At 44.3% G+C, this 27733-nt stretch overlaps 1 protein-coding gene across 1 annotated transcript; it reads left to right on the top strand.

Moving 5' to 3' along the window:
- Nucleotides 1–1582: 1582 nt before the first annotated feature.
- On the top strand, nt 1583–27008 carry LOC121535452 (cullin-3). The gene is made up of 16 exons (XM_041842534.2): nt 1583–1865; nt 4877–5074; nt 8082–8195; nt 12666–12826; nt 13404–13518; nt 13922–14150; nt 16571–16716; nt 17064–17240; nt 17497–17667; nt 18751–18858; nt 19505–19629; nt 21328–21424; nt 21637–21771; nt 21998–22184; nt 25650–25795; nt 26790–27008. Exons 1-16 carry the CDS (start codon nt 1806–1808, stop codon nt 26919–26921), a joined length of 2301 nt encoding a protein of 766 aa, XP_041698468.1. The 5' UTR covers nt 1583–1805; the 3' UTR covers nt 26922–27008.
- The last annotated feature ends 725 nt before the right edge of the window (nt 27009–27733 follow it).

Below are 27733 nucleotides of genomic sequence, written 5' to 3'. Positions count from 1 at the left end.
CAGTCCTTGGTCGATCATCGACCCAGGGTGCAGAGAGAGAGAGAGATGGAATAGCCCTCTGACGGAGGCACGGTGGACACTGGACAGCGTAATGTGACATGTGAATGGTGACATTTATTTAGTTGTTTCGTTCATCACCTGACCTTCGTCTGTATAGCCTTGGATTGATAAGAGCTCAACGCTACCCTCTTGTGAGTGTTCACTGTATTTCGGAGGAGGCTTATTATCATGTGTGTGGCCAACATTGGCTACTTTTAATTCTCTGAGCAAATACCAACAGTAATTGTAACACAATATTTTGTGCATAGCCAACAAATAAAAGTAATTCTTTCAAATGTCACCTGTTTCCATTTTAATTTTATCATCTGATTTTGTATAAGGCCTAGTGTAATATCTAGACGTAGCCTAATATTTAGGCCAACAGTAACCACAGGTTCTAGGTCCATTTATAGGGAAACAGTCTGAGGCAAATATGGGAGAAAATAAAAAGTAGTTTATTAAAGGCTCAAGGTTGAGATTTCCTTGTAATAATGGGTAACAGTACAAAGCACATTGACACCAGTGAACCTACACAAAAGGCTTTTTAGATCTAAGTTCCTTCCTGAAGTGCAACAGTGCTTTCTCAGGACTACAGGTCACACAAAAAAAAGGGACCAACAACAGTGACAAGAATAGCCTACCTCTGCATGAAAGAAAGAAAGAAAAAGAAAGAAAGAAAGAACAGTTAGACAAGGCAATAAGAGTGCATTTATTTTGTTTATTTTGTTTTGTTTTACCCCATATGTAACTCTGTGTTGTTGTTTTTATCGCACTGCTTTGCTTTATCTTGGCCAGGTCGCAGTTGTAAATGAGAACTTGTTCTCAACTGGCTTACCTGGTTAAATAAAGGTGAAATAAATAAATAAAATAAAAATAACACAAATAGGCCTATATTTACTTTAACAGTCACCTAGCGGGTTCAGCAATGACAAATCACAGTTACCACTCAGGACCTTTAGCACTAAATATCTTAGGCCTACCTGAAGAAAAAAAAAAGGTTGCTTTTATACATTTCACATGTTAAGTAAGGGTCTCCTGAAACGAACAGAAGCAATGGTTCCTAACCTGTCACACTATTAGGCCTAGTGACATCGCAATACCCCTCAGTTTACATTAGCACTCTGTCATGTTGCAGGCTTTATGTGTACATGCACACTGGTATTTAAATAACAAAACAGTATGGCTATCATGTGATTGAGACTGTATTGGCCAACTCATCATAGTAGACAGGCCTAGTGCATGGGCACTGACTATTCAATAATGTAGGTAAGTAGCTGGTGAGTGCAAAGAAATAATGCTAGATTTTGAAATGTGCACATTTGTGTAATATTTTTTAAAAATCCATGTCACCTCCAGTTTTCGCCACCAGATGAAATGCAATATGATATGAACTGAATAGACTGTATACACATAAATTGTCAATACCTGACACTGGGTTAAAGTTAATTGGATATATCTCCAACTTGTGGAATGAGGATGAACGTGCTATATATTTTTGCAACATTATTTTTTCCATGGTTCATCTCGCGTGATTTCGGTGCGCTGTTACTACTGCCCAGTGGAAGCTTGTTGTCCGCCATCACTGCAAGAAGAAGCTAGGCATAAATTGAGAGAAGAGGAGTGACAACAACAGCGCAGAGAGACGGACCCAAACCCAAGGGGAAGGTCGAGGGGGATCTTTACCGCTTTTCATTTGTAGGCCTCCCTGTTGCAGCCTAAAATAGTATTTCATGATAACATAGAGACGACGGACGTACTAACTAATCATGTCCAACCTCAAAGGCAGCGTCAAGAAGGACACCAAGATGAGGATAAGAGCCTTTCCTGTAAGTATTGGCCGGGTACGCTGAGACGCGAGCACCGGGGATGTCATTTGCTAAAGATGGGCCTGGCTAACTAGCTAAACATATACTTTGAAAATGTCACTGTCAGCTAACAACAAGCTAACTAACTTAGCTTCGTATTGCGTAGATTCATATTCGCTAGTTGGCTAGCTAGCTTTGATTCGATCCGTTTATGTTATTTGTGCAATGCACATTGGAAAATATCCACTAGCTAACTTTAACTACTAGTTAGCTAGCTAACGTTAGCTAACTTGCGGTGTTGCTGACAAACTACTTTCTAGCTAGGTCGTTGGCTAGCTATATACATTGCCAGCCAGCTAACTTTATTAGCTAGTTAGCAGAAACTTAGCTTGGTAACTAACTAGCTACCTGGCTAACTAAACTTTAGGTCAACTATCTATCGTTAGCTAGCAAGCTACCGGCTAACGTACTAACGTTAGCTACATAGCTAGCTTACTAACTCGGCTACCAAGTTCGCCAGTCTTTCTCGAGTTAACCAGTTAGCTATTTAACCAGCTAACTAGTAACTAAAAAAGTATACTTGTTCATTTTAGCTAGCTAGCTAACATTATAATTGAAACTTGCAAGGTAGCGAAGGTTGTTTTGATTATCATTCAGCCTGACTAATGTTAACTAGGACCTAACGTTAGTCTAGGTAGCAGCTAGCTAGTTCCTTAGCTGTGTAGCCAACTGCCCACCCGAAAAAACTGCCTGAAGCGTAGGCCTAACTTAGTTACCAGAAAGGGTATAACCACAGTTTCTAAACTCATTTGTCAAAGTTTAGTAAGTGTTTTTTTGGAAATCTGTGTCATGGTTTATATATATTTAGCCTGGCTATGTTGCAGAACTAACTAAGCATGTATAACTCTTTTTTTATGAGAGGAGTCCTACATTGTTGGATGCCGGACATTGACTGTATGTGTGAAGGAATGACATTGCAGTCAGAAACCTGGGCTTAGCCAGAAGTGTACTCTATCTCAGTCCCTGAATATCTCGCTCTCACACCCACACACCCCACAGTGTTACACTCTGACTGCTTGAATGCTGCAGGAATAACAGCAGCAGGATGGCCATGCCAGTGCTTCTGTGACCACGCACTCAGTCTGTGTACCTGGACAGTAGCCAGGGTATGGGATATGCAGTTTTGCCTGCCTGCATACTTGCAGCAGCCCCACCTAATAATAACTGAGCAGGAGAAGGGAGAAGCTGCTTGCCCGCCAGTTTAGTAGGCCCACCAAAGTGACTTTCAATATAGTGTGCGTTTAGGGCCTATGTGTTTGCTTGCATTTCTGCATGCTTGGGCAGGCTTTAATTTAGACTGCCATGGAAAAACTGGTTTCTATTTAGGCAATTTTCCCCTTTGCACTTGTTGGTGCATCCTGTACCCCTCAATTCAGTTGTTGGCGCCAATATAATAAGACTGATCATGTAATTACTTTGTAGAGGCGAGGCACTCCGTGTGGAAGAATGACTTGATGGCATGGCCCTCTCATTTTAAACTCTGACTCAGCCTATCTGTCGTTCTGTCTCCCTCAATTACTCCTCGTGTCCAAGTGTGAGTTGAACAGCCATCTCTGGCGGGACAAACAGCAATGAAGTCAATCAAAGTTACAGCTTCCAGCCCTCTCCTTGCCTGTCTAATAGGTGTATGGTTGTGGCTGGAGTGTTAATGTGCTCTCTGATCAGGTGACGGGATCACTGAGGTTTGAATGGCCAAAAGAATGGCCATGTTGACAGGGTTTGATAGCTAGCTAAGCTGTCGTCATACTAATAGGCAAAGGGGCAAATATACTAGTTCACCTTGGCGCCTCTGCTCTGCCCACCTGAATTTTAATCAGAATCATATCTGTAGTTGATTTTTATTTTATTGACAGCATATTTTTTTCCCCTCACCTCATCTTGGAATTTTCCATTCTTCTGCACCTGCCTAGTGAAAGACCAGATGCTTTCCCCAAACAAATTCTCTCATTAATGAATTATGTGTTTATGCGGGCAGGCTAGCAAAATAACTCCACTGGTTTGTTCACTTTGTTGTAGTGACAGACCATATCTGCATTAATAAAGTCATAGATTATGATTTTCATGTAGGCTAATGCAGGCAAATATATAATTTACTGCTATGTACATTCTACTATTGATAATTACCAATACTTAAAAAAAACACCTAGGCTTAGACCTAGATCATGCTATTTATAACCCACTGGAGTGGATGTGACCTGGACACGTCAGCCTCTGTTGAAGACCATTGTCCCGCCCAAGAACTACATGTACTTTTGTTTTTAAGTGTCTTTGAGATTATTTGTATAATAAAAATCCCTAATTTAAATAAATATATTTATAGTTAACTGATCGTGTGTTGTACCATCACAACCTACACAATATGCCTAATACAGATGTTCTGACTACAATTAACCTAGTCACTTGATTTCCTATTGCACCAACCCCTACCATCTCTCTGCCAATGAGCAACACAGACATCCCTAATTAAAGGCCGATGGCGTTGTCTCTTTGTTTCAAATGTGTCCAGACAAGGTGTGCTTCAACCGCCATGATTGAGTCACTGTGAAGTCATAATGGGCTAAACACTCACTCTAGTTTTAGGCCCTAGCAGCCTCTGCCTCCTGCGGTTTATCAAAGCAAGCTCGTACAACATTTTTAGGTTTCAAATCCTCACGCAAATCACAAAAATGCATACTAGGTGCAGGGCCAGCTTGTGGGTGAGTCGTCGATCATAGCCTTACCAAAACAACTTTGAGACTGTATAAAACACTGTACGATCCTTATAAACTTCTATCGTTGTTCTTACCCGATAGCAACCTCTAATGAATTACCAACAGCTGTGCACTGCTGTCATATCAATTGACAAAGATGTAATCTGTTCAGATTTGCAGAATGAGGAAACAATCCTTACCAAGAATGAACGGACACAGGCGAAAAGGGTCGAACTGTTCCGTTGTCATTGTTAATTCATTGTGTCCTATTCTCTCTCCTAGATGACGATGGACGAGAAGTATGTCAACAACATCTGGGACCTTCTGAAGAACGCCATCCAGGAGATCCAGAGGAAGAACAACAGTGGGCTGAGCTTCGAGGAGCTCTACAGGAATGCCTACACCATGGTGCTGCATAAGCACGGCGAGAAGCTCTACACGGGCCTGCGCCAGGTCGTCACCGAGCACCTCATCAACAAAGTAAAGGACTACGCCTCCCACAATGCACCACTGTTTATTTTCTATAAATAATTTCCCATAATACGCTGTGAAAGTGACCGTCCCTCACGCTTTGTAGTTTTGTTTCTTATGGTCTTCAAGCGCAAAAACCTGTGAATGCAATTGAAAACCTTCATAAGAGGCATTTGGCAGAAGTAAATTAATCCACAATCACAATATAATTGTATATATATACACTACTGGTCAGAAGTTTTAGAACACCAACTCATTCAAGGGGTTTTCTTTATTTTTACTATTTTCTACATTGTAGTATAATAGTGAAGACATCAAAATGATGAAATAACACATATGGAATCATGTAGTAACCAAAAAAGTGTTAAACAAATCTTCAAATAGCCACCCTTTGCCTTGATGACAGCTTTGCACACTCTTGGTATTCTCTCAACCAGCTTCACCTGGAATGCTTTTCCAACAGTCTTGAAGGAGTTCCCACATATGCTGAGCTCTTGTTGGCTGCTTTTCCTTCACTCTGCCGTCCGACTCATCCCAAACCATCTCAATTTGGTTGAGGTCGGGGTATTGTGGACGCCAGGTCATCTGATGCAGCACTCCATCACTCTCCTTCTTGGTAAAATAGCCCTTACATAGCCTGGAGTTGTGTTGGGTCATTGTCCTGTTGAAAAACAAATGATTTTCCCACTAAGCCCAAACCAGATGGGATGGCGTATCGCTGCAGAATGCTGTGGTAGCCATGCTGGTTAAGAGTGCCTTGAATTCTAAATAAATCACAGACAGTGTCACCAGCAAAGCACCCCCACACCATAACACTACCTCCTCCATGCTTTATGGTGGGAACTACACATGCCGAGATCATCCGTTCACCCACACCGCGTCTCACAAAGACATGGCGGTTGGAACCAAAAATCTCCAATTTGGACTCCAGACCAAAGGACACATTTCCACCAGTCTAATGTCCATTGCTCGTGTTTCTTGGCCCAAGCAAGTGTCTTCTTGTTGGTGTCCTTTAGGAGTGGTTTCTTTGCAGCAATTCGACCCATGACGGCCTGAGTCTCCTCTGAACAGTTGATGTTGAGATGTCTGTTACTTGAACTCTGTGAAGCATTTATTTGGGCTGCAATTTCTGAGGCTGGTAACTCTAATGAACTTATCCTCTGCAGCATAGGTAACTCTGGGTCTTCCATTCCTGCGGCGGTCCTCATGAGAGCCAGTTTCATCATAGCGCCTGATGGTTTTTGCGACTGCACTTAAAGAAACTTTCAAAATTGTTGATATTTTCCGGATTGACTGACCTTCATGTCTTAAAGTAATGATGAACTGTCGTTTCGCTTTGCTTATTTGAGCTGTGCTTGCCATAATATGGACTTGGTCTTTTACCAAATAGGGCTGTCTTCTGTATACCACCCCTACCTTGTCACAACACACCTGATTGGCTCAAACACATTAAGAAGGAAAGAAATTCCACAAATTAACTTTTAAGAAGGCACGCCTGTTAATTGAAATTCATTCCAGGTGACTACCTCATGAAGCTGGTTGAGAGAATGCCAAGAGTGTGCAAAGCTGTCATCAAGGCAAAGGGTGGCTATTTGAAGAATCTCAAATATAAAATATATTTTGATTTATTTAACACTTTTTTGGTTACTACATGATTCCATATGTGTTATTTCATAGTTTTGATGTCTTCACTATTATTCTACAATGTAGAAAATAGTAAAAAAAATAAAAAAAATAAAAACCCTTGAATGAGTAGGTGTGTTAACTTTTGACCGGTAGTGTATATATCTTAAATTAACCCTCTTTCATGAATTTGATTTATATAATCTTGAATCCCAATCAGAATGGTTTGGGTACGGAAGTAAATCTGAATAGGTGTTGACTTTCACAGCGAATTAGGCCCAGGAGTTTCTCCTGGTCACGTAACCATGTGGTCAAGAGAAACTCCTGGCCTTGGCTGTAATGTTCACCTTTTGTAAAGCACACAATTTGATATGCAAAATCAGCAGGGAACTTGTACACACACACACACACCACTGTTCAGCTAAAATATAGATAGAAGGATGATAGATCAGAGCCATATAGCCTGCATGAAAACTGACCACACTCAAAACAGAACCAGACAGACAAACTTGATAGAACTCTTGTGATTTATTAGTATGGCTGTAGCAGTGTATTCTGTCTGGGGACTAGGCTAATTCATATGAACCACCTGCTGGTCTGCACTGGAATTTAGCATTTGGTATCGCCTCCTCTCATGAATATAACATTTAGCATACAGCAGACCAGACAGCTGGGGTCATAACCTGTATGTCCACATGTTGTCAGTCCCCAGCTGTTCTAACACAGAGCCCTGGGTTGACGTTGCCCATAGGTACAGATCTAGGATCAGTTTATCCAATCTCATTCCTAACTTATACCATTAGGTTGGAAACTCTGCAATGCGTCGTGCCCAAGAACAGCCCTTAGCCGTGGTATATTGGCCATATACCACAAACCCCCGATGTGCCTTATTGCTATTATAAACTGGTTACCAATATAATTAGAGCAGTAAAAATAATTGTTTTGTCATACCCGTGGTGTATATATATATATATATATATACCACGGCTGTCAGCCAATCAGCATTCAGGGCTCGAACCACCTAGTTTATATTTTTTTGGGGATCAGTTTCCAACCTAATGGTATAAGTTAGGAATGAGATTGGATAAACTGATCCTAGATCTGTACCTATGGGCAACGTCAACCCAGGGCTCTGTGTTAGAACAGCTGGGGACTGACAACATGTGGACATACACTTGAAACCCTACCTCTTTAAGGAATACCTGGAATAGTTTAAAAGTAATCCTTCTACCCCTCCCCCACCCCCCATAAAAAAAGTATGTAAATATACCACAAACCCCCAAGGTGCCTTATTGCGTAATTACCTTGGATCAGTGTCTACAGGCAACTTTAACATAGTCTTAGCAAAGATATAGCTTCTGTCTATCAATTATTATCTTATGTCTTTCCACAGGTACGGGAAGATGTCCTAAACTCGTTAAACAATAACTTTCTGCAAACTTTGAATCAAGCGTGGAACGACCACCAGACGGCCATGGTCATGATCAGAGACATCCTCATGTACATGGTAGGTGGCCTGCTTTATGTCTAGTTCACGTCAAACTCATTCCACGGCGGGCCGAGTGTCTGCGGGTTTTAGCCCCACCCTTGTACTTGATTGATGAATGAAGGTCACTAACTAGTAAAGAATCTGCAGAATTCCCGAAATGTCAGTCCTGAATGATTCTCCAGATGTCCTTTTAACCCCACACAGGTCTAATCAGTAGTATTGCGTCTCCAGAAAGCTGTAGAGTTTTTATCTCCAGTTTAGTGTTTTGTCTCCAGTGGTTTCCCTGAAGTGTAAATAATAGTTTTCTCTTATGAAAGAATGACCCTGGCAGACTCTCCTCAACTACACGTCATAGCTGGGGTTGTAGTTGGGCAGAACAAACAGCTTCTGTTTTATTTCTCCAGTTTGTTGGGCAACTAGTGGCAACTCTACTTGATTTACTGTAACGGTAAGGCCAAGCGTCTGTGTGTACTGTATGAGAGGAGGTGAGGGGCCAATACAGTGGCACAGCCGCTATTGAGACTGCAGAATTCTCTCGGGATTATTTTGTTTGTCTCTCTCCTTCTCCCCTCTCTCGCCTCCCCCCACCCCTCTCAATTCAATTCAAAGGGCTCTCTCTCTCTCCTCCCCCCTCTCTCTCCTGAATTCAATTCAAAGGGCTTTATTGGCATGGGAAACATATGTTTTACATTGCCAAAGCAAGTGAAATAGATAATAAACAAAAGTGAAATAAACAATCAGAAATTAACAGTAAACGTTACACTCGCAAACGTTTCAAAGGAAGGAAGTTTCACCTTTCCCCTGGGTCCTGGGTCTTGTATTGCTCAGCTGCAGCAGCAGTTAGCTGCCTGGCCTGCTCAGTGCTAGGTGCAGTCTGCCTCTAGTCTGAGCTCTGTGTAGAGAGGAACTAATTAGAGGGGAAATGGTTTTGTTTTGTACAGTATGTAGGTAGGTAGGCTGTGTGGTCACTGGTTGACGAAATGGGATGATGTATTGTTATTTTGGTAATACAACCAGAACTGAGATTTCAGCCATATGTCTTATTATTCTCTTGTATCTGGATAGTATATATATAGTGGGGAGAACAAGTATTTGATACACTGCCGATTTTGCAGGTTTTCCTACTTACAAAGCATGTAGAGGTCTGTAATTTTTATCATAGGTACACTTCAACTGTGAGAGACGGAATCTAAAACAAAAATCCAGAAAATCACATTGTATGATTTTTAAGTAATTAATTTGCAATTTATTGCATGACATAAGTATTTGATCACCTACCAACCAGTAAGAATTCCGGCTCTCACAGACCTGTTAGTTTTTTCTTTAAGAAGCCCTCCTGTTCTCCACTCATTACCTGTATTAACTGCACCTGTTTGAACTCGTTACCTGTATAAAAGACACCTGTCCACACACTCAATCAAACAGACTCCAACCTCTCCACAATGGCCAAGACCAGAGAGCTGTGTAAGGACATCAGGGATAAAATTGTAGACCTGCACAAGGCTGGGATGGGCTACAGGACAATAGGCAAGCAGCTTGGTGAGAAGGCAACAACTGTTGGCGCAATTATTAGAAAATGGAAGAAGTTCAAGATGACGGTCAATCACCCTCGGTCTGGGGCTCCATGCAAGATCTCACCTCGTGGGGCATCAATGATCATGAGGAAGGTGAGGGATCAGCCCAGAACTACACGGCAGGACCTGGTCAATGACCTGAAGAGAGCTGGGACCACAGTCTCAAAGAAAACCATTAGTAACACACTACGCCGTCATGGATTGAAATCCTGCAGCGCACGCAAGGTCCCCCTGCTCAAGCCAGCGCATGTCCAGGCCCCTGAAGTTTACCAATGACCATCTGCATGATCCAGAGGAGGAATGGGAGAAGGTCATGTGGTCTGATGAGACAAAAATAGAGCTTTTTGGTCTAAACTCCACTCGCCGTGTTTGGAGGAAGAAGGATGAGTACAACCCCAAGAACACCATCCCAACCGTGAAGCATGGAGGTGGAAACATCATTCTTTGGGGATGCTTTTCTGCAAAGGGGACAGGACGACTGCACCGTATTGAGGGGAGGATGGATGGGGCCATGTATCGCGAGATCTTGGCCAACAACCTCCTTCCCTCAGTAAGAGCATTGAAGATGGGTCGTGGCTGGGTCTTCCAGCATGACAACGACCCAAAACACACAGCCAGCGCAACTAAGGAGTGGCTCCGTAAGAAGCATCTCAAGGTCCTGGAGTGGCCTAGCCAGTCTCCAGACCTGAACCCAATAGAAAATCTTTGGCGGGAGCTGAAAGTCCGTATTGCCCAACGACAGCCCTGAAACCTGAAGGTCTGTATGGAGGAGTGGGCCAAAATTTCTGCTGCAGTGTGTGCAAACCTGGTCAAGACCTACAGGAAACGTATGATCTCTGTAATTGCAAACAAAGGTTTCTGTACCAAATATTAAGTTCTGCTTTTCTGATGTATCAAATACTTATGTCATGCAATAAAATGCAAATTAATTACTTAAAAATCATACGATGTGATTTTCTGGATTTTTGTTTTAGATTCCGTCTCTCACAGTTGAAGTGTACCTATGATAAAAATTACAGACCTCTACATGCTTTGTAAGTAGGAAAACCTGCAAAATCGGCAGTGTATCAAACACTTGTTCTCCCCAAGGGGGAAAAAAAGTATTTGATCCCCTGCTGATTTTTTACGTTTGCCCACTGACAAAGACATGATCAGTCTATCATTTTAATGGTAGGTTTATTTGAACAGTGAGAGACAGAATAACAACAAACAAATCCAGAAAAACGCATGTCAAAAATGTTATAAATTGATTTGCATTTTTAATGAGGGAAATAAGTATTTGACCCCTCTGCAAAACATGACTTAGTACTTGGTGGCAAAACCCTTGTTGGCAATCACAGAGGTCAGACATTTCTTGTAGTTGGCCACCAGGTTTGCACACATCTCAGAAGGGATTTTGTCCCACTCCTCTTTGCAGATCTTCTCCAAGTCATTAAGGTTTCGAGCCTGACGTTTGGCAACTCGAACCTTCAGCTCCCTCCACAGATTTTCTATGGGATTAAGGTCTGGAGACTGGCTAGGCCACTCCAGGACCTTAATGTGCTTCTTCTTGAGCCACTCCTTTGTTGCCTTGGCCGTGTGTTTTGGGTCATTGTCATGCTGGAATACCCATCCACTACCCATTTTCAATGCCCTGGTGAGGGAAGGAGGTTCTCACCCAAGATTTGATGGTACATGGCGCCGTCCATCGTCCCTTTGATGCGGTGAAGTTGTCCTGTCCCCTTAGCAGAAAAAACCCCCAAAGCATAATGTTTCCACCTCCATGTTTGACGGTGGGGATGGTGTTCTTGGGGTCATAGGCAGCATTCCTCCTCCTCCAAACACGGCGAGTTGAGTTGATGCCAAAGAGCTCGATTTTGGTCTCATCTGACCACAACACTTTCACCCAGTTCTCCTCTGAATCATTCAGATTCATTGGCAAACTTCAGACGGCCCTGTATATGTGCTTTCTTGAGCAGGGGGACCTTGCGGGCGCTGCAGGATTTCAGTCCTTCACAGCGTAGTGTGTTACCAATTGTTTTCTTGGTGACTATGGTCCCAGCTGCCTTGAGATCATTGACAAGATCCTCCTGTGTAGTTCTGGGCTGATTCCTCACCGTGCTCATGATCATTGCAACTCCACGGGGTGAGATCTTGCATGGAGCCCCAGGCCGAGGGAGATTGACAGTTCTTTTGTGTTTCTTCCATTTGTGAATAATCGCACCAACTGTTGTCACCTTCTCACCAAGCTGCTTGACGATGGTCTTGTAGCCCATTCCAGCCTTGTGTAGGTCTACAATCTTGTCCCTGACATCCTTGGAGAGCTCTTTGGTCTTGGCCATGGTGGTGAGTTTGGAATCTGATTGATTGCTTCTGTGGACAGGTGTCTTTTATACAGGTAACAAGCTGAGATTAGGAGCACTCCCTTAAGAGTGTGCTCCTAATCTCAGCTCGTTACCTGTATAAAAGACACCTGAGAGCCAGAAATCTTTCTGATTGAGAGGGGGTCAAATACTTATTTCCCTCATTAAAATGCAAATCAATTTATAACATTTTTGACATGCGTTTTTTATTTTTTTGTTATTCTGTCTCTCACTGTTCAAATAAACCTACCATTTAAAATTTATAGACTGATCATTTCTTTTTCAGTGGTCAAACTTACAAAATCAGCAGGGGATCAAATACTTTTTTCCCTCACTGTATATAGATTTCTATTGGTGAGTCTAACCAAGTACCAAGCAGACCAGCCTATCAGGTATCATATGGCTTTTCAAAGCAAAAAATATAACTTTTGGGAGTCCTCCCCCTTACCCGTTCCTGAATTTTTCATTTGCGTAACTGTGCAAAGAATTTACTCTTCGGAGGACAATAAAGTATTCAAATGTGTTTCATTCTAACTTACCACTCTAACGTGTTGTACTCTGCTTGGCTCCAGGACCGGGTGTACGTGCAGCAAAACAACGTGGAGAACGTCTACAACCTGGGCCTGATCATCTTCAGAGACCAGGTGGTGCGCTACGGCTGCATCCGAGACCACCTGCGCCAGACCCTGCTGGACATGATCGCACGCGAGAGGAAGGGAGAGGTGGTGGACAGGTAAGGACTGTTCTGGGGATCTGTCTAACAAAAGAAAGACCTGTATCTATTCACAAAGTGTATCAGAGTATTAGTGCGGATCTAGGATCAGTTGTGCCTTTCCAATCATGATGAATAAGACTCGGGGGGGGGGGGATCAGGAACGCCTGCCCTCCTACTCAATGCTTTGTGAATACAGGCCCTGCTACTGTTTATCAGGTAGTGGGTATTTGGTGAGGCTGGTGAATAAAGGCAATGTCCTGGGGGACAATGGCTGGCTGTGAGGTTTAAGCCCCTGAAACCACTCCATCTTTTTCTTTGGCTGTTTTTTTATGTAGGCCTATGATAAGGGCATTAGCACTTCCTATTCACAGAGAACTGACCTTTCAACTTGGGAGATTAACAGCTTAGCCTACTACATTAATGACCACTCTGGCAAATGGGTTTTACTCAATGTTACCTCTTTTGAAAAAACCAATGTGGTTGTTTTAAGGAGTCATGAAACTCTTAATCCTATCATATGTTTTTATCTCTTTAAAGAAAAATCTATCAACAAAAAAATATATATATCCTATGTTTATTCCTTGTGTTTGTATAGGGGAGCGATCAGGAACGCCTGTCAGATGCTGATGATTCTCGGCCTGGAGGGCAGGTCTGTGTACGAGGAAGACTTTGAGTCCCCCTTCTTAGAAATGTCTGCAGAATTCTTCCAGGTGGGTTGGGCAGCTTTTTACACGCTGTCTTTTTTTTTGTCAAGTCATCATGACTGCTGAGATTGTTTTTATGGCGTTGTCATGGATGCTAAAAACACGTAACCAAGCTATTGCAAAACGTTAAGATGCATTAAGTCATTGGAGCTCCTCACTATCCTCATCCAACCCCATATAGCAATGTTCCACAATATAGGGGACATATCTTTGTTTGTGGTCATGCAAATCCTTTTCATGAGTGGAAGCCCATCAGTTCATGTAATTTTGTGCTCCTCAACAATTGTCCACATTTAATAAAAATGCTTTTGTTTTATATAAAATGGTATTGCTCTATCAACCTCCAACTTCCGGTTTGTTCTGTATCTGAAATACCTCATCTCAACCATACCCTGTTCTACCCCCTCAGATGGAGAGCCAGAAGTTCCTAGCGGAGAACAGTGCCAGTGTGTACATCAAGAAGGTGGAGGCCAGGATCAACGAGGAGATAGAGCGGGTGTTGCACTGCCTGGACAAGTCCACAGAGGAGCCCATCGTCAAGGTGGTGGAGCGGGAGCTCATTTCCAAACACATGAAGACCATCGTGGAGATGGAGAACTCTGGCCTGGTCCACATGCTCAAGAATGGCAAGACAGAAGGTAAACAAGGAAAACAGGCTTGATTTACAGGCAACGGATTAAGACTGAATTCAGTTATAATCCAGATTTATGAGAACTTATTTCAGGAGACCTGGGGCCTTTTTCAAAAAGCATCTCAGAGTAGGTGTGCTGACCTAGGATCAGGTCATCCTGTTCATATAATATTTTTCACTAGGGTCTAAAAGGGAAAACGTATCCTAGATCAGCATTCCTATTCTGAGACTTTGTAAAAAAAAATGGGCCCTGGACTGTGGATGATTTTCATGTAAAAAGGTTGTCCGGACATAGGCATGTTATCCAGGGTTAATCAATGGGTCTCCAGACCTCGCCATAAGATTCTTATTTTTGGGTCATGGCTTCAAACTGTCCAAGCTGGAAGCATGAGTTGTGTTAACATGGTGGGTCACAAAATAACTCAAAAAGTGTTAGTCCCGTGTAGCTCAGTTGGTAGAGCATGGCGTTTGCAACGTCAGGGTTGTGGGTTCGATACCCACGGGGGGCCAGTATGAAAATGTATACACTCACTAACTGTAAGTCGCTCTGGATAAGAGCGTCTGCTAAAATGACTAAAATGTTAGTAAGAGGCATAGTTTTAAAAAGCTTTGGGAATATAAGATTTGAAACCAGTCATTCCAGGAAGGGGTTGGGCTCACTGTAGGTGAGACGGGTTCGTTGCTGTTGCCAGTGTTGATAAAACAGGGCACCTCAATATCAGCCTGTCTGGTTTCTAGCTTATTAAGTAGATCCAAGTGTTTGTTTAAAATATTGAACATGATCTGGCATGAGATGATTGTATACATGGCTATGTTTACACAGCCAGCCAAGGAACACAATTCAGATATATTTTTTCCCATATCCAATCTCTTTTTTTGGACTGTCCACACTCAGTTTTACATGTGACCCATATCAGCTTTGTACATTCACACTGATGTAGCCTCTGAAGTAGCACACAGATGCAACGCTCATTTCCTGTCACTGTTCGTTAAAATGTTGGGGTGGTTGTCATGATAATGGCAAGTCATGTGCGCACACAAACACTATAGAGCAAACAAATGAGGCCACATATGGATGTGGTATAAATCTGAAGTCAAAAGATCAGATTCCATGTATGTTTTGTTGTTGCTGTTTTATACATTTGGTAAAAGATAAGATGGGGATCAGATATGAAAATAAGTGGCAAAAGATCTGAGAATGGGTTGCCTGTGTAACCGCAGTAAATTAGGAAGAATCTACCAAATACCCAAAGCTGATTAGTGAAGCTGCTGGAGGCAAAAGATAAAACTGGAGAAAGAGGAAAAAATCTCTGCACACTTCCAGTCAGATCCACATTTATTTTAATTATAGCTGAGCTTTCGATCAGTCGACCATCAGAGCATATCTCCACAAACAGTAGTGGGACAGAAGGCCACACAGAGAGCCAGAGATAATTACAGACACCTGTGGTAATCTGACGTACCCAAAATGGCCACTAGATGTCATACTATCAGTTAGAAATACAAATACTAGATGTTACAAGACCTATTATAGATGAGTTGACAGAATTAAACCCTCCTGTTGTTCATTATCAAATCGTAGAGTCAAGTAAGTTCACTCTCACTCACCCAGGCATTTACTGGTTCACGTCAGTTCATTTTCTTGACCGGAATTAGCTTCAAACGCATTTCTTGAGCTCTGCATAGTTACCTCACAGATTAACTCTGAAACCGTGGCAAACCAGACACACTGGCTCTGCCTGTCTGTATTTCTGTGTCTTTCACATCTTAACCAATGTGAATTACAGACAGGCAGAGCCAGTGCATCTTAACCAATGTGAATTACAGACAGGCAGAGCCAGTGCATCTTTGACATCTTAACCAATGTCAAGTTCTGACTGTAAATCTGTGTATTGGTTTGAACTTCCTTCATAACTAATCTATTCTCCATCTTCCTCTCATTGTCCCCCTCTCTCTTCCTTTCATTCTTCCTCTCCCACCTCTCTCTTCCTCTCCCCCCTCTCTATCGCTTTCTCTCCTCCCTCTCTCTTCTCCCTCTCCTCTTCCTCTCCCCCCTCTCTCTTCCTCTCCACCTCTCTATCGCTTTCTCTCCTCCTCTCCCCCCTCTCTCTTCCTCTCTCCTCTCTCTCTTCCTCTCCCCCCTCTCTATCGCTTTCTCTCCTCCCTCTCTTCTTCTCCCTCTCACCTTCCTCTCCCCCTCTCTCTTCCTCTCCCCCTCTCTATCGCTTTCTCTCCTCCTCTCCTCTTCCTCTCCCCCTCTCTATCGCTTTCTCTCCTCCTCTCCTCTTCCTCTCCCCCCTCTCTATCGCTTTCTCTCCTCCCTCTCTCCTCTCCCCCTCTCTATCGCTTTCTCTCCTCCTCTCCCCCCTCTCTCTTCCTCTCCCCCCTCTCTTTCTCTCCTCTCCTCCTCCCTCTCTTCCTCTCCAGACCTGGGCTGCATGTACAAGCTGTTCAGCCGTGTGCCTAACGGCCTGAAGACCATGTGTGAGTGTATGAGCTCCTACCTGAGGGAGCAGGGAAAGGCTCTGGTGTCAGAGGAGGGTGAGGGCAAGAACCCTGTCGACTATATCCAGGTACGCTGGGCCTAACCTCCAATCAAAGATTGTCCGGCATCTTTTATTCTCAGAACATACCCATAACAATCAGGGCGCGGAGTATTTCCTGACCAGAAAGAACTAAAGACTGAAAGTGTAAAATCTAAAGCGTTTGAAATAGTAACATAGGTAACTACCCTCATAAGCATTGAAGCTAAGGTTCCAGCCCACTCTTTTTAGGGTTACCTTTTTAGGGCACCCCCAAGAGTTAACACGTAAACCACTTGGAATCTAATAGTATCTGTGTGTGTTATTACTTATTGTAAAGTGTGCTGTGATTTTTAATTCCCTTTAAATAAAGTTGGATTTGATTCTCTCTCCTATAGGGCCTGTTGGACCTAAAGACGCGGTTCGACCGCTTCCTCCTGGAGTCGTTCAACAACGACCGGCTCTTCAAGCAGACTATCGCCGGAGACTTTGAGTACTTCCTTAACCTCAACTCCCGCTCCCCAGAATACCTCTCCCTCTTCATCGACGACAAGCTCAAGAAGGGAGTCAAAGGAGTACGTCATTGAAGTGTTCAACCTGCTAAATGTTATATTGCTACACTTCAATGGACTAATCTCATGTGGTACCCTGCCCTCCGCATAGTGCACTAGCTCTGGCCGGAACCACATACAGACGTGGCTCTGGCCAGAACCACACTTTTTTCTCAAGTCCTTTTTGGATCATTAACATAAAAACACTATTTTATTGAGAATAAAGGGAAACTATTCAAACCAGTATCCTAACTGTCTGTCTGTCTGTCTGGGTCTCCAGCTGACAGAGCAGGAGGTGGAGTCCATCCTGGACAAGGCCATGGTGCTGTTCCGGTTCATGCAGGAGAAGGATGTGTTTGAGAGATACTACAAACAGCACCTAGCCAGGAGGCTGCTCACCAACAAGAGCGTCTCTGACGACTCTGAGAAGAATATGATCTCCAAGCTCAAGGTGAGGAGAGGGCGAGTCAAGTCTGCTGTCAATTAGACATTGGCATTTGAAATCTAATATATTACTAATTAATTTGATTTTAGTTACATTATTACTTTTTTTTATTATTAATCAGGAATTTAGGATGTTCTTGACTATCTTACATCTCTATCTAAGCATTAGAATGGACCGGTAGCCGTTTGACCTGGTTTTCCATATTGTGCTGGTCCCATCCCTAAACCTGTGTGACTCGCTGTGCTGTGTGACTCGCTGTGCTGTGTGACTCGCTGTGCTGTGTGACTCGCTGTGCTGTGTGACTCGCTGTGCTGTGTGACTCGCTGTGCTGTGTGACTCGCTGTGCTGTGTGACTCGCTGTGCTGTGTGACTCGCTGTGCTGTGTGACTCGCTGTGCTGTGACTCGCTGTGCTGTGTGACTCGCTGTGCTGTGTGACTCGCTGTGCTGTGTGACTCGCTGTGCTGTGACTCGCTGTGCTGTGTGACTCACTGTGCTGTGTGACTCGCTGTGCTGTGTGACTCGCTGTGCTGTGTGACTCGCTGTGCTGTGTGACTCGCTGTGCTGTGTGACTCGCTGTGCTGTGTGACTCGCTGTGTGACTCGCTGTGCTGTGTGACTCGCGCTGTGACTCGCTGTGCTGTGTGACTCGCTGTGCTGTGACTCGCTGTGCTGTGTGACTCGCTGTGCTGTGACTCGCTGTGCTGTGTGACTCGCTGTGCTGTGTGACTCGCTGTGCTGTGTGACTCGCTGTGCTGTGTGACTCGCTGTGCTGTGTGACTCGCTGTGCTGTGTGACTCGCTGTGCTGTGACTCGCTGTGCTGTGTGACTCGCTGTGCTGTGACTCGCTGTGCTGTGTGACTCGCTGTGCTGTGACTCGCTGTGCTGTGACTCGCTGTGCTGTGACTCGCTGTGCTGTGACTCGCTGTGCTGTGACTCGCTGTGCTGTGTGACTCGCTGTGCTGTGACTCGCTGTGCTGTGTGACTCGCTGTGCTGTGTGACTCGCTGTGCTGTGTGACTCGCTGTGCTGTGTGACTCGCTGTGCTGTGACTCGCTGTGCTGTGACTCGCTGTGCTGTCTTCTCTGTGTAGACCGAGTGTGGCTGTCAGTTCACCTCTAAACTGGAAGGGATGTTCAGAGACATGAGCATCTCCAACACCACCATGGACGAGTTCAGACAACACCTACAGTCCACGGGGGTAAGACGGTGTTATACCGCTCCACTCATAACACACACCCCTAACAGTCCACATTGTCAACACACACCCCTAACAGTCCACATTGTCAACACACACCCCTAACAGTCCACATTGTCAACACACACCCCTAACAGTCCACATTGTCAACACACACCCCTAACAGTCCACATTGTCAACACACACCCCTAACAGTCCACATTGTCAACACACACCCTAACAGTCCACATTGTCAACACACACCCCTAACAGTCCACATTGTCAACACACACCCCTAACAGTCCACATTGTCAACACACACCCCTAACAGTCCACATTGTCAACACACACCCCAAACAGTCCACATTGTCAACACACACCCCAAACAGTCCACATTGTCAACACACACCCCAAACAGTCCACATTGTCAACACACACCCCAAACAGTCGACATTGTCAACACACACCCCAAACAGTCCACATTGTCAACACACACCCCAAACAGTCCACAGGTATAAGATATTATAAAAATTACTATTTCCATCAAAGAAAAACTGCCATTGATATAAAACATGTCTGATCTCTTGTTTCTTTGTAATAAACCCTGGACTCCTGTTTTGTGTCTTGGTTCTCCTTTTCACATTGTGACTGTGACTGCCATTTCTCCCAGGTGTCTCTAGGGGGCGTCGACCTCACAGTAAGAGTGCTCACCACTGGCTATTGGCCCACACAGTCGGCCACGCCCAAATGCACCATCCCCCCCTCCCCCAGACACGCCTTCGAGGTCTTCAGAAGGTACGAGCCATCCTCTGAGCCTCATCGATGGATCTGTTATCTATTAGATTTGTCTTACACAGTGCAGTCCATTTTTAATATACACTACCAGTCAAAAGTTTGGACACCTACACATTCAAGGGTTTTTATTTATTTTTACTATTTTTTACATTGTAGAATAATAGTGAAGACATCAGAACTATGAAATAACACATATGGAATCATGTAGTACCCAAACAAGTGTTAAACAAATCAAAATATATTTTATATTTGAGATTCTTCAGCTAGCCATCCTTTGCCTTGATGACAGCTTTGCACACTCTTGGCATTCTCTCAACCAGCTTCATGAGGTAGTCACCTGGAATGCATTTCAATTAACAGGTGTGCCTTCTTAAAAGTTTAATTTGTGGAATTTCTTTCCTTCTTAATGCATTTGAGCCAATCAGTTGTGTTGTGACAAGGTAAGGGGGGTATACAGAACATAGCCCTATTTGGTAAAAGACCAAGTCCATATTATGGCAAGAACAGGTCAAATAAGCAAAGAGAAATGACAGTCCATTATTACTTTAAGACATGAAGGTCAGTCAATCCGGAAAATGTCAAGAACTTTGAACGTTTCTTCAAGTGCAGTCGCAAAAACCATCAAGCGCTATGATGAAACTGGCTCTCATGAGGACCGCCACAGGATTTGAAGAGCCAGAGTTACCTCTGCTGCAGAAGATAAGTTCATTAGAGTTATTTACCAGCCTCAGAAATTGCAGCCCAAATAAATGCTTCACAGAGTTCATCACAGACACATCTCAACATCAACTGTTCAGAGGGGACTATGTGAATCAGGCCTTCGTGGGTCGAATTGCTGCAAAGAAACCACTACTTAACGGACACCAATAATAAGAAGAGACCTGCTTGGGCCAAGAAACACGAGCAATGGACATTAGACCGGTGGAAATGTGTCCTTTGGTCTGGAGTCCAAATTTGAGATTTTTGGTTCCAACCACCATGTCTTTGTGAGACGCGGTGTGGGTGAATGGATGATCTCTGCGTGTGTAGTTCCCACCGTAAAGCATGGAGGAGGTGGTGTTATGGTGTGGGGGTGCTTTGCTGGTGATACTGTCTGTGATTTATTTAGAATTCAATGCACACTTAACCAGCATGGCTACCACAGCATTCTGCCGCAATACGCCATCCCATCTGGTTAGGGCTTAGTGGAACTATCATTTGTTTTTCAACAGGACAATGACCCAACACACCTCCAGGCTGTGTAAGGGCTATTTTACCAAGATATGGAGTGCTGCATCAGATGACCTGGCGTCCACAATACCCCGACCTCAACCCAATTGAGATGGTTTGGGATGAGTCGGACGGCAGAGTGAAGGAAAAACAGCCAACAAGTGCTCAGCATATGAAGGAACTCCAAGACTGTTGGAAAAGCATTCCAGGTGAAGCTGGTTGAGAGAATACCAAGTGTGCAAAGCTGTCATCAAGGCAAAGGGTGGCTATTTGAAGAATCTCAAATATAAAATATATTTTGATTTGTTTAACACTTTTTTTTTGGTTACCACATGACTCCATATGTGTTATTTCATAGTTGTGATGTCTTCACTATTATTCTACAATGTAAAATGATAGAAAAACCCTTGAATGAGTAGGTGTGTCCAAACTTTTGACTGGTACTGTATATTCTTGTGGCATTAACTTAGTGACGACATCTTCTGTTAGGTTCTACTTGGCCAAACACAGCGGCAGACAGTTGACCCTTCAGCACCACATGGGCTCAGCCGACCTCAACGCAACCTTCCACGGCCCCATCAAGAAGGTAAAGGGCCCTGCCTGCAATAAGGGATGGAGGGCCTACTCAGAATGACATGAATTGTAGCTTTCCTAAGCTGTTGTATGTTAAACGCTGAACTTTTAAAAACATTTATCCTTCTCTTCATCTCTCTCCACTCTCCCTTTCTTCTCTTAACCCTTCTCCACCTCTTTCTACCTGTCTCCACTCTGTCACTCTCTCTGTCTCTCTCTCTTCAGGAGGATGGTTCGGAGGTAGGAGTGGGAGGGGCCCAGGTGACGGGCTCTAACACCAGGAAACACATACTGCAGGTGTCAACCTTCCAGATGACCATCCTCATACTCTTCAACAACAGAGAAAAGTCCACGTTCGAGGTAAGAGCCAGACACAGGTACAGGCTTGTCAGTCTAAATCACATGGAAGTGTTAGAATTCACAGATAAAGGTGGCAAGTGGGAAAACAAATCTTCTTTCCTCCTCTCCGTTCTCTGCTTCCCTTTCTCTTTCACTCCCTCTCCTCCTCCTTTACGCTCTCTCCCCCTTTCTCTTTCACCCCCCCTCTCTCTCCTCCTCCCTCTCCTTCCCTCTTCCCCCACTGTAGGAGATCCAGCAGGAGACAGACATACCGGAGAGGGAGCTGGTGCGAGCGCTTCAGTCGCTGGCCTGCGGGAAGCCCACCCAGCGCGTCCTCACCAAGGAGCCCAAGTCCAAGGAGATTGAGAACGGCCACGTGTTTACAGTCAACGATCAGTTTACCTCTAAGCTGCACAGAGTCAAAATACAGACAGGTGAGTGTGTGTAGTCTGTCTGTCTGTCTTTGTTAGTCTAATGAGATGGGTTTTATAAATCATAAAAGGACCCATATCACAGTGGTCTCCCACTCTGGTCTGGGGAGCTGCAGGCTTATGTAGTTTTTTTTATTTCACCTTTATTTAACCAGGTAAGCCAGTTGAGAACAGGTTCTCATTTACAACTGCGACCTGGCCAAGATAAAGCAAAGCAGTGCAATAAAAACAACAGAGTTACATATGGGGTAAAAAACATAAAGTCAAAAATACAACAGAAAATATATATACAGTGTGTGCAAATGTAGCAAGTTATGGAGGTAAGGCAATAAATAGGCTATAGTGCAGAATAATTACAATAGTATTAACACTGGAATGCTAGATGTGCAAGAGATTATGTGCAAATAGAGATACTGGGGTGCAAAAGAGCAAAATAAATAACAATATAGGGATGAGGTAGTTGGGTGGGCTAATTTCAGATGGGCTGTGTACAGGTGCAGTGATCGGTAAGGTGCTCTGACAACTGATGCTTAAAGTTATTGAGGGAGATAAGAGTCTCCAGCTTCAGAGATTTTTGCAATTTGTTCCAGTCATTGGCAGCAGAGAACTGGAAGGAATGGTGGCCAAAGGAGGTGTTGGCTTTGGGAATGACCAGTGAGATATACCTGCTGGAGCGCAGACTACGGGTGGGTGCTGCTATGGTGACCAATGAGCTAAGATAAGGCGGGGATTTGCCTAGCAGTGATTTATAGATGGCCTGGAGCCAGTGGGTTTGACGCACGAACATGTAGTGAGGACCAGCCAACAAGAGCGTACAGGTCACAGTGGTGGGTAGTGTATGGGGCTTTGGAGACAAAACGGATGGCACTGTGATAGACTACATCCAATTTGCTGAGTAGAGTGTTGGAGGCTATTTTGTAAATGACATCGCCGAAGTCAAGGATCGGTAGGATAGTCAGTTTTACGAGGGCATGTTTGGCAGCATGAGTGAAGGAGGCTTTGTTGCGAAATAGGGAAGCCGATTCTAGATTTAACTTTGGATTGGAGATTCTTTATGTGAGTCTGGAAGTTGAGTTTACAGTCTAACCAGACACCTAGGTATTTGTAGTTGTCCGCATACTCTAGGTCAGACCCGTCGAGAGTGGTGATTCTAGCCGGGTGGGCGGGTGCCAGCAGCGTTCGATTGAAAAGCATGCATTTAGTTTTACTAGTGTTTAAGAGCAGTTGGAGGCTACTGAAGGATTGTTGTATGGCATTGAAGCTCGTTTGGAGGCTTGTTAACACAGTGTCCAATGAAGGGCCAGATGTATACAAAATGGTGTCATCTGCGTAGAGGTGGATCTGAGAGTCACCAGCAGCAAGAGCGACATCATTGATATACACGGAGAAAAGTGTCGGCCCAAGAATTGAACCCTGTGGCACCCCCCATAGAGACTGCCATAGGTCCAGACAACAGGCCCTCCGATTTGACACACTGAACTCTATCTGAGAAGTAGTTGGTGAACCAGGCGAGGCAGTCATTTGAGAAACCAAGGCTATTTAGTCTGCCAATAAGAATGCGGTGGTTGACAGAGTCGAAAGCCTTGGCCAGGTCGATGAAGACTGCTGCACAGTACTGTCTATTATCAATCGCGGTTATAATATCGTTTAGGACCTTGAGCGTGGCTGAAGTGCACCCGTGACCAGCTCGGAAACCGGATTGCATAGCGGAGAAGGTACGGTGGTATTCGAAATGGTCGGTGATCTGTTTGTTAACTTGGCTTTCAAATACTTTCGAAAGGCAGGGCAGGATGGATATAGGTCTGTAGCAGTTTGGATCTAGAGTGTCACCCCCTTTGAAGAGGGGGATGACCGCGGCAGCTTTCCAATCTCTGGGGATCTCAGACGTTATGAAAGAGAGGTTGAACAGACTAGTAATAGGGGTTGCGACAATTTCGCGGCTAGTTTTAGAAAGAAAGGGTCCAGATTGTCTAGCCCAGCTGATTTGTAGGGGTCCAGATTTTGCAGCGCTTTCAAAACATCAGCTGTCTGAATTTGTGTGAAGGAGAAGCGGGGGGGCATGGGCAAGTTGCAGCAGAGGGTGCAGAGTTGGTGGCCGGGTTAGTGGTAGCCAGATGGAAAGCATGGCCAGCCGTAGCAAAATGCTTGTTGAAATTCTCAATTATTGTAGATTTATCGGTGGTGATAGTGTTTCCTAGCCTCAGTGCAGTGGGCAGCTGGGAGGAAGTGCTCTTATTCTCCATGGACTTTACAGTGTCCCAAAACTTTTTGGAGTTAGTGCTACAGGATGCAAATTTCTGTTTGAAAAAGTTAGCCTTTGCTTTCCTGACTGCTTGTGTATATTGGTTCCTAACTTCCCTGAAAAGTTGCATATCGCGGGGGCTATTTGATGCTAATGCTGTACGCCACAGGATGTTTTTGTGCTGGTCAAGGGCAGTCAAGTCTGAGGAGAACCAGGGGCTATATCGGTTCTTAGTTCTGTATTTTTGAATGGGGCATGTTTATTTAAGATTGAGAGGAAATTACTTTTAAGGAACAACCAGGCATCCTCTACTGACGGAATGAGATCTATATCCATCCAGGATACCTGGGCCAGGTCAATTAGGAAGGCCTGCTCGCTAAAGTGTTTTAGGGAGCGTTTGACAGTGATGAGGGGTGGTCGTTTGACCGCGGACCCGTTACGGACGCAGGCAATAAGGCAGTGATCGCTGAGATCCTGGTTGAAGACAGCTGAGGTGTATTTAGAGGGTATGTTAGTCAGGATGATATCTATGAGGGTACCCATGTTTACGGATTTAGGGTTGTACCTGGTAGGTTCGTTGATAATTTGCGTGAGGTTGAGGGCATCTAGCTTGGATTGTAGGATGGCCGGGGTGTTAAGCATATCCCAATTTAGGTCACCAAGCAGTACAAACTCTGAGGATAAATGGGGGGCAATCAATTCACATATGGTGGTCACAGTTAGGGTCAACTTCTACTATTGCTCATTTAACCTCTGTGAATGTTGACCTTTGATTTTGCCCTGATGACCTGAGGTGCGTTCAGCAGGACACACAGATAGAAATATGCTATTTAGAACAAATATGCCTCTTACATGTCGAGTTTTGCAAAATAATTGGCTCTATTTGTGGCATTTCTATCTGCAATGTTTGGCTACTGAACGTGGCCCTCTGCTGAGGTTGCTCTCCCTCCCTCCGTGTACTGAGGTTGCCCCCCCCCTCCCTCCGTGTACTGAGGTTCCCCCCCGTGTACTGAGGTTGCCCCCCCTCCCTCCGTGTACTGAGGGAGGTTGCCCCCCCCCCCTCCTTCCCTGTACTGAGGGAGGTTGCTGTCTCTCTCTCCCTCCCTCCCTGTACTGAGGGAGGTTGCTGTCTCTCTCTCCCTCCCTCCCTGTACTGAGGGAGGTTGCTGTCTCTCTCTCCCTCCCTCCCTGTACTGAGGTTCCTGTCTCTCTCTCCCTCCCTCCAGTTGCTGCTAAGCAGGGCGAGTCGGACCCTGAGAGGAAGGAAACACGGCAAAAGGTGGACGACGACAGGAAGCATGAGATCGAGGCGGCCATAGTCCGCATCATGAAGTCCAGGAAGAGGATGCAGCACAACGTCCTGGTAGCAGAGGTGGGTGTGGCCTTAACGTCCTGGTAGCAGAGGTGGGTGTGGCCTTAACGTCCTGGTAGCAGAGGTGGGTGTGGCCTTAACGTCCTGGTAGCAGAGGTGGGTGTGGCCTTAACGTCCTGGTAGCAGAGGTGGGTGTGGCCTTAACGTCCTGGTAGCAGAGGTGGGTGTGGCCTTAACGTCCTGGTAGCAGAGGTGGGTGCGGCCTTAACGTCCTGGTAGCAGAGGTGGGTGCGGCCTTAACGTCCTGGTAGCAGAGGTGGGTGCGGCCTTAACGTCCTGGTAGCAGAGGTGGGTGCGGCCTTAACTATCATAGACATAAATGGGTTGTTTCCTGGACACAGAATAAGCTTAGTCCTGGGCCTTTTCTCCATTGGATTTGCTCAACTCCTGCGTCGTCTCTCGCCTCCTATTGAAAAAGGTCAAAGTTTATTGAGGAGAGAGAAAGTGGACAAAAATGCGCTTGTATGATATGAGAAGCTCCTTCTCTCGTGCGTCATCAGTCAAATTCCGTTTACAGGGGTGGATCCCAAAATAAATGTGTAAAGTGATAAAAACAAATGAAGTTGGTTGTGCAAGGCATTTTATAGCTAAAACGATAAGTAGCATATTGTTTTTAAACGTATGCATGCTTTTCTCCTCCCACAAAACAACAGCTGATTCAAAGTGGGTGTGGCAGATTTCAAAACCTTTCCAATAAAGACTTGTAGGATACCCATGACTCTCCTCCAATGAACGGCAGCTATAGAGGAGGGGAGGACACTCTTCCGTTCGCCTACTAACGAATTGACATCCATCTACTCGACCACTTATCGGTTTCTGGGGTCACGATGGAGAAAGGGTGGAGGATGGACTTTGGTTTTTCATGAAAATACACAATTCCTCAGAACTTGGATATTTCGGCACATATTTCAGTACAGGACATTTCAGCACAATCTGTTGAAACAGAGACACGATAGTGTAGATTCTAATAGTATTATTGTACTTATCTCTCCAGGTTACCCAGCAGCTGAGGGCCCGGTTTCTCCCCAGTCCCGTGGTCATTAAGAAGCGCATTGAAGGACTAATAGAGAGAGAATACTTGGCACGGACGCCTGAGGACCGCAAAGTCTACACCTACGTTGCATAAGATGCAAAGTCTACACCTACGTTGCATAAGAGGAGGAGAGGAGCGTTGTGGGAGAGGAGATAAATGGATTGAGGGGAGGTTTTTTTTGGGGGGAGTGTTGTGCGCATGGACTGGGAAGTTCCTTTTAAAAGATAAATGCTGGGAAGCTGACTCCTCCCTTTACAAAAATGACAAAACACAGAAGCAAATGGCACAAAAAACATACACACAAAAAAACAATACATGAAGTGTTGTACTTTTTTTTTTTTTTATCAGGCCAACTACTCCTCTTGCTCCCTGTGAGAATTTCAACATGGATGGATTCCAGCTTTTCACCGTTTCACCCTTGTAGAGATCAACCTTAAAGAATCCCTTGGGAAAGATGTGAATGCACCACTTTTTTTTTGGGAGGGGGGGGGGTTTCAATACTGTATAAAAATGAGAATGAATGATTAAAAACAAAACAAAACAGCAAATGTGGATTGCTACAAAAATAAATAAAAAATCTTGAATATTGAGGTTTTATTTCTTGTCCTTCAGGCTAACACTAGCTACACAATCGTTGAATTCACAAGTCTGCGCTTGTGTCCTGAAAGTTTCAGACAGGGATATACACAATCTGTGTTTAAGGCCAAGGTCTTTATTACCAATGAAAGACAATGAGGACAGGTTAGGGATACTTAAAGCTAGAATCCTTAGTTGCTACATCCATTTTTTGTGACTTATTTTTACCCATTGATTCTTAAAGAACATAAGTTGTAAATGTCTCATGAGCTTTAGTTCAGCTGTCGTGCTCCATCAGAACACAAAATATACGCTTGTTTTACTCATTT

Source organism: Coregonus clupeaformis, chromosome 21, assembly GCF_020615455.1.
Source record: "Coregonus clupeaformis isolate EN_2021a chromosome 21, ASM2061545v1, whole genome shotgun sequence".
NCBI classification, from domain to species: domain Eukaryota; kingdom Metazoa; phylum Chordata; class Actinopteri; order Salmoniformes; family Salmonidae; genus Coregonus; species Coregonus clupeaformis.
The sequence above is the reverse complement of the archived record's forward strand: the minus strand, read 5'-3'. Positions and strand labels throughout refer to the sequence as shown.

Bases quoted from the DNA above. Each gene is read 5' to 3' on its own strand.
- LOC121535452 (XM_041842534.2), top strand. From the start codon at position 1,806: ATGTCCAACCTCAAAGGCAGCGTCAAGAAGGACACCAAGATGAGGATA. The intron at 22,185-25,649 runs GTGAGTGTGTGT...CCCTCCCTCCAG, and splicing joins CAGAGTCAAAATACAGACAG to TTGCTGCTAAGCAGGGCGAG. The intron at 25,796-26,789 runs GTGGGTGTGGCC...TTATCTCTCCAG, and splicing joins ACAACGTCCTGGTAGCAGAG to GTTACCCAGCAGCTGAGGGC.